The sequence below is a fragment of the Ammodytes marinus genome, assembly GCF_949987685.1.
Source record: "Ammodytes marinus genome assembly, chromosome: 5".
Classification (NCBI taxonomy): domain Eukaryota; kingdom Metazoa; phylum Chordata; class Actinopteri; order Uranoscopiformes; family Ammodytidae; genus Ammodytes; species Ammodytes marinus.
Window position 1 is genome coordinate 4,129,879 of NC_137234.1, and position 7,500 is coordinate 4,137,378.

At 40.5% G+C, this 7,500-nt stretch overlaps 2 protein-coding genes across 2 annotated transcripts in view; one reads left to right on the top strand and one right to left on the bottom strand.

Annotated features, from left to right (window-relative positions):
- The window catches only part of aass (aminoadipate-semialdehyde synthase), a 519,315-nt gene that overhangs the window by 80,933 nt on the left and 430,882 nt on the right, over positions 1-7,500 (top strand). The window lies entirely within an intron of this gene.
- ptprz1a (protein tyrosine phosphatase receptor type Z1a) overlaps positions 1-7,500 on the bottom strand; it is a 109,345-nt gene that overhangs the window by 31,561 nt on the left and 70,284 nt on the right. The window contains exons 11-13 of the mRNA XM_080028594.1: positions 3,484-3,524; positions 2,427-3,174; positions 876-1,469 (exon numbers count right to left, since the gene is read on the bottom strand). Coding sequence (XP_079884720.1) covers positions 876-1,469; positions 2,427-3,174; positions 3,484-3,524 — 1,383 coding nt within the window. The remainder of the gene's footprint in view (positions 1-875; positions 1,470-2,426; positions 3,175-3,483; positions 3,525-7,500) is intronic.

Consider the following 7,500-nt stretch of genomic DNA (forward strand, 5'->3'; position numbering starts at 1 on the left):
TTTAAAGGTGCACTGTGTAACTATGGGTGTGTCAGAGAAGTGTAGTATTCTTATAGCTTTCCTCACAGGAAAATGTGATCCTTGGAACACTGTTTGAAGTTAGAAAGCTTCCTGAAAAGCTTCCAACTAGAAATTTAAAAAATATGTAATTTAAAAAATGCTATAAAAAACACAGATTAGGTCAAATAAAAAAGTGAGACGTAAACAGTTACACAACTTGATCAATTAAATAAAATTAATAAACAGATTTGTCTTTTAGTTGTAAATAAAATCACGCAAAAAGTTTAAGACATGTGGTGACTTTTTGTATTACCATTGGAGAGTTGCCAGTTTAACCTATGGATTAATTCAGTGTAATGGCATTGCCCTGAACCCTACAAGAAGGTTCTCGCCCCTCACAACCCCACACAGATGAGCAGAATATGGAAATGGATGGACTTCTGTATGGTGTCTGGTAGATGACAAAAAGATGTGTCCGTGATTCAATAATTCATATTCATAATGTTAACAATTTGTGTCAAAAAAAGTTTCTGCTGTTATATCCGTGAGTCTGTGAAAATGGGTTCGGGTTAGGATTGTTTTTATGAGTGCTGCTAAGACAACTAATGAGTTACAAATGATGATGAAGCTACTGATGGAATGTTAACTGGAAGTTATTGGTGACGTTTTACCTTTTGCATGCATGAATTTTTTCTCACAAAAAAAAAAAAAAAAAAAAATGAAATGAAATGTAGTTTTGTAGTTGGTAGATGGTGGATTAGTCATCTTTCTGATGTCCAGAGTTCTTCCTGCTCCAATGGCATGTTGCAGTTGTAAAGCAGTTGTTTGTTTTTTTGTATATTTCGGCAAAACGGATCGGCTTTTTGTTTTTTTACCTGCGACTGGCTCCTCCTCCTTCTCGGACTCTCTTTCAGTTCGCTCGGAGATACTGAAGTCGGACGATGTCTCGTTGTCATTCAGGCCATTGTCACCCGATCCGCTCTCCTCCCCTCCGCCGAAGGCCCACGGTAAGGTTGAAGTTACTGTAGGGACTGTTGGCTTTTCGGTGCTCACTACCTCCGATGTACTCGCACTACCGCTCCCACTATCGAAATAAAAAGCGGAGGAGCGCTCGTCCGAATCGTCAGACGTTTGCTGGCCGGACCCGGAGGTTGAGGTGGTAGACTGGGGGATTGAGTACGTGACGTTGGTTGAAGAAGGGATTGCCGTCCCATCATCTCCCGAAGCCGAAGTTTGAACCCTGTCCCACTCCTGATCTACACCTACACCCTCTCGGTAGTCAGGGAACAGGGCAGAACCGGACGTCCCGCTACTGCTACTAGTGTCTAAAGGTTGCATTTCTGGGGTGGGGGTAAGGGGGATACGGGGGGACGATTCTGCTGGGGGTAAGGACGGTAGGGCAGAGTTTTGTGTGGCGGATTCCCCGTTTGATGCCGAGAACCAGGATTCCCTGACTCCGGAGGCGGTGGCTGTAACAGAAACGGGCAAGTGACTATGAGTGGCGTGGATAACTTGAGAGTGTGAAATCGACGAAGTGGGAGAGATATGAGCACTGTTTAGGTCTAGGGAAAAACCATCAGAACCCGCCAGAGAAAGAGAGTGTAGAAGTTCGTCTATACCAGCACCAGTTGTTGAATGGAAGGCTATAACAGTAGAGTAAAGATCTAAGCTAGCAGAATCCCAGGTAGTGGAGGGTAAGGGGACGTGAGGAGAGGCATGCAACCAAGACGAAGATGCTGTGACAGATGGCTCCAAAGAACATCCGCACAAGGGGTCCACGTCACTAGCTAATGTCGGAAACCCATCTCCATCACCGCTGACGTCGGGGAGAAAAGACTCTATTTTGGGTCCCGTGGCGTACCTCGAGTCCTCCAATCCAACGGAGAAAGATTGGAATAAGTCGGGAGTTTTGCCGGGAAAGGTGAAGTCGCTAGAGAGTAGAACTGAAGGTTGTAAGGTCGGGGTGATAGACAGAGAGATTGCGGAGGCTAGTAGCGACGGATCCCAGGAAGATTCGGCGGAGAATTCGGCGGTTTTAAATCGATCCGACATTTTAATAGGTAGAGTTTCGCTATATACTGAAGAAAGCAACGATTTTGAAGAAGACCCAGAAAGCAAATCACCATCACCATTGCTGCTATCACTATCATTATCAGTATCATTATACCCAACACCAGGAGATTTAGGGTCCCAAACAGACAAGGGTTGTGAGGGGTGAGGTAGGGCGGACACAGGGAGCGAGGGGGTTGAGGTTGAGGGAAAAGCCGAATCTGTACTAAGCAGCGGTTGTGTGGTAGCATCATGCTGCGAGGGAGGGTCATGCAGGCAGGTGGTGGAAGGGGCATTGCCGGGGTCCGCAGCAGAGTCACATAGAGGGGATAGTGGGACATAGGAAGAGGTGTTAGGGACGACAGAAGAGCTCTCACCATTCGACAGAGGCTTTGTGGTCTGGAAGAGAACGCCACTCAACTTCACGGAGGTAGAGGCGGTAGTGGACGAAATATGGAGCTTGTTGGGACTCGTTGTGGACCTTGAAGAAGATTTAGAGGTTGAGGTTTCTGTCCGGATCTTGGGAAGACCTCTAGAAATCCCCCCATCATCAGTAGTGGTGTCTTGGTTAATTGGACGCGCCAGGCCTTGGTCCGTCTTGGCGCGTATGAAAGGCGAAGATGTCGAAGTTGTGCTACTGACGTCCCTCGTACGAGATTTCAAAGAAGTCGTAGTAGAGCTGAAAGAAGAAATACCCTTACCACCTTTCGTCTTTGCACTGGTGGACGTAGGAGTTGTTGAACTAGAAAAAAAGCCTTTTTTAGATGTAGTTGTAGATGTTGTTTTGGAGTAAAAAGGAAAGTTGCCACTGTAGTCAGCACTCCCTCTGCTTTCTGTTAGTGTAGTGACATCTGGTGGACGAGTGGAGGTACTGCGATGTCCAGTTTTTTTAGAATGGCTCAGGACTTTACTCTCCTGGGTAGATTTGACTATAGAGCCCGAATCGGTGGTGGTTTTCTTCTGACCAGATTCTGTTGTTGTCGTTGTTGTGCTTCTGATTCCAGGTAAAGGTAAAATAGGGGATCCAGAGGTGGTTGTCCTTGGAGATTTCGTAGGCAGCCGGAAAAGATCATAATCCTCAGTTTGGGACGGTACATTCCAAGATGGGTCAGGGTCATAGTTGTTCTGTTGGTGACAGAGAAGTTTAAATATAAATATACAGATAAAACCTGGAACCCTGTAAAGTTGACCAGTTTAAGACTCACTTTTTTGCATTGGCCAGCTTTTGGGTAACTGTGTTTTATAATTATTTTTATTCTTAGAGACGTATTTACTTGTATTTTACTATGCTTTTATTTTCTTTGTAAATTGTAAAGCACTTTGTGACCCTGTCTGTGAAAAGTGCTATATGAATACATTTGACTTACTTACTACTTACTATAAATAACAGTGATTGTTCTAAAATAATCAATTGATAAGCATTTGTGTCCTTACGTCAATGTCGAATTCATCTGTATCTGGATCAAATGCATTTTCTGGAAAAGGGAAGAGATTGATATTAGTGACACAAAACAAGGCAAAACACAGAACTGACAGAACTCTAACAAAATGTCAATCTCATCGAATTTATCATTTAAAGGCGGAGTCAGGGATTCTGGAGAACGCTTATTGTCAAAATCACTTTTTGTCTAAATCAGTGAATATCTCCTTACGATCCGATAGCTGTCCGAGAGGAGATATTCAATGATTTTGACAAAAAGCGTTTGTTTTTTTAAAGATCTTTTTTGGGCATTGTTTTGCTTTATTAGATTGTAGAGTGATTTTGACAAAAAACATTCTCCAGAATCGCTCACTCCACCTCTAACTCCAACTCTCAGCTACTTTCATCGTTATATTTCGGAGACATTTGACAAAGGGCAAAACATTTTGAAAAATAGTGTGATGAGAACATCACAGAGAGGAGAAGGCAAACCCTGGGACAGTCTCTAAAAGAAAACAGAAAGGTAATCAGTTTGTTCACTTTTGTCATATTAGACCTAAAAAAGAAAATCACTATTTAATCTCGAAAATGAAATATGAATGTCCTGCTCTTGAAGGATGTAAATGTGTGAAAATGACAGTAGGAGAAAATGGAGAAGAGGGAAAGGTTGGACAACACGTCACATCAAGCAGTAAGTTTGCAATCAACACCAAACGGGGACAAACACTTCCATGCAACTTATCAGACACATTTGGACTTTCATGCATGGATTTTTCCCCAAAAAATTCACACGCAAAAAAAAAAAAAAAAAAAAAAAAAAAAAAAAAGCATTTGCAATCAATAATATTTCTGTTTCATCCTCCTAGAAAAAAGCCACTGACTTTGGTCCTTAGACGAGACCCTTAATTCTAACTGCCTACCTCCAGTTGTATGTCGCTTTGGACAAAAAAAAGGACATGTAATGTGTATGTACAAACCAGAAGAGCTAAGAAAATAAGAATTTGATCAGACTAAAGTAACTTCCAGCTACTTTCTTCTGATTGTCTAAAACCTTTTCTTGTATTCTGAACTCCACCCGTCTTTTAACGAAAGGGGGATAAAACAAGCTCACAAAAAATATTTATTTGGCAAATTCCAAGAAAATGTCGACGGCCCTCAGTTAGCACAGCACACAGTGGGCACAGGTGGCAGGTGGTGGTTGGTGTGGCTCTTACCTGTCTCACGCTAAAGCCCACATCATGGACACCAGATCAAAATGGATTGTGAAGCATGAGGTGAAGTTTTTACAAGGCAAGGCAAGGCAAGTTTATTTCTATAGGGCCATTCAAAGTGCTTTACAGGGGCAAGATTAAAATACACCAAGTTTAATGATCTTGCTTTTGAGGGAGACGACACACAAAATGGTGGAAGACTTAAAATTATGATTACTTAAAAAGGTGCTCCGAGGAACTTTCAGTTGTTGTTAATTCTAGCGGCAACCTCTTTGGACAAAAGCGGTAGTGTTTTTACTACGCCAGCTGTTGTTCCTGGGTGAGCGTATATACCCATGACAAAGGCATTAAGAAAAACTATATACAAATAGCATTCTTTGCACTGATGGTCTCGTTTGCTGTTACATGTCATTTATGATCATCAGAGGAAAAATGAGACTGTTTCAGAAATATTTAAAAGTTCCTCGTAGCACCTTTAAAAACAAACTTTAATTTATGAATGGAAGGCCCGCTTGGTTGTAATGTTAACTCAGCCAACATGGTGCAGACAATGTTGTACCAAAATAATTCTGTCTGTGTATTTCAATGTTGCTGAGTGCCACTCATTCATGCATGCTGACACTGACATAGGATGCAGTTACAATATATATTAGTTTATTTATTATTAATGTAAAGTTCAGAAAAATGAAATACAAAGTCAAGACGGTTACCATTCCAGGCCATGTTACACAGAGCGCACACATGCAAACATTGGTCGGTAACACTTTACAATAATGGTACATTAATTAACTGTTATTTAATGCTTAGTTATTGCTATTAATGGTTAGTCAATGCTTATTAAACATTAACTAACTGTTAATGCTCATTTATTAACTGTTAGCAAATGCTTGGTTAGGACTTGGCTACACTTAGTAGACTAATGTTGAATTAAGCATTGACTAAGCATAACGGTTGGTGCATTAAGCACTAATTTAGTATTTAGAATTTATCTTATGTAAATATTGTTCATGTTTATCTTATTTAACTCTATGTTTTCTTAATTTATCGTTCCAACTGCACCGTGGGTCAGAGATAAACGCCATTTAGATTCTGATGTATGTCTTGCATATATCAGAACTGACAATAATACACTTTGACATTGACTTTTGATTTGAACTGAGCAGTTATTAATAGTTAGTTAATGTTTCTTTAATGTTTATTAAGCATTAACTAAGCCTTAATTGACAGTTAATTAATTAATGTAGCCTTATTGTACAGAGTTACCCACTGGTCTTACTGTGAGAGGCAGAAGGAATCGGACGCCACAACAATGAAAACACAACAAAGATGGCAATGTTTGAAATGACCCCATTGACCCCCACACCGAGAATTTTTCTGTAATCTTAAAAATATAGAAGTAAAGCCCATAGAGAAAAATTATCTGAAGAGTACACAGAGAATAGTATGAAATGGTTAAATACACATAAATATATGTAAAACAACGTGTGTGTGTGTGTGTGTGTGAGTGAGTGAGTGAGTGAGTGAGTGAGTGAGTGAGTGAGTGAGTGAGTGAGTGAGTGAGTGAGTGAGTGAGTGAGTGAGTGAGTGAGTGAGTGAGTGAGTGAGTGAGTGAGTGAGTGAGTGTGTGTGTGTGTGTGTGTGTGTGTGTGTGTGTGTGTGTGTGTGTGTGTGTGTGATTAAAGCCCCACGAAACACACATTATATAACCCAGAGTAGGGACGCATCGATGCATAGGCTGGACATCATCATAAGCAAATAAGGTGAGATCCGCCGATGGCAATATCCGATTTTTTATTTAAATTTTGCACTGCCTTAATATTGTATTAGAGAGTTCAATATGTTTGTTTATAAGATGTATTTCTTTACCTAGTGCAACAATCAAATCAAACCTTTATTGGCATAGGTATTAACAAATACAAAATCAAAATGTAGCTGGAAAATTTGCCATCGGTGCATCCCTAGCCCAGAGGTAAGGGGAGGGAGGGTTAACAGTGAGATATACAGAGGAAGAAAAACAAAAGAAATATCAGGGTTCAGAGTGAGGGTGAGTGGGAGAATGGGAATGTTTTGTAAATAAAAATAAATGTGTCTGGTGATAGAATACACATGACCAGAACGAAATAAAACAAGAAAAATAATTGAATTTCTTTCACAATTAACAATAAACCTTCAGAAACATCAGAACTATGAGAAAAAGATGGCTGCTGTGTCTCAAGCTCCTCCTCAACTTTTTCTATCACTATTTTATTTTACTACTTGTTTCTTATATTCGCGCCTAACTTTTAATATACTTGTGTTTCTCTTATACCTTTACTTTAAATTGCACTGTTTTTTTTAAGATATTTTTTTTGGCATTTTTATGCTTTATTGATAGTGTAGAGACAGATTTGAAATGGGGCAGAGAGGGGAGTGACATGCAGAGAATGACCGCGGGCTGGAATCGAACCCGGGTCTGCTGCTGGCCGAGGCCCATGGGGGGGGACGCCCTACCAACTGAGCTAAGGGCGGTCCCTTAAATTGCACTGTTGTTGAAGGAGCCCAAGACTAAAGAATTTCATTGCCAGCGACTGCTCTGTAATTGTTGTGCATATGACAATAAAAAATCTTGAATCTTACTGTAAATGTAGCCAGTAGGTCTAAAGGAAATGCCAATGATACCAGTCTTTGTGCTAAGCTAGGCTAAACACACCCTGGTCCTACCTCATAAACTTCATTTAATAGCTCATAATATTTACTTTAAAAGTCATACTTTAGATACAGCTCTGGAAAAAATGAAGAGACCAATCTGGATTTTTCTTCAATCTTCATCTCTACATTACT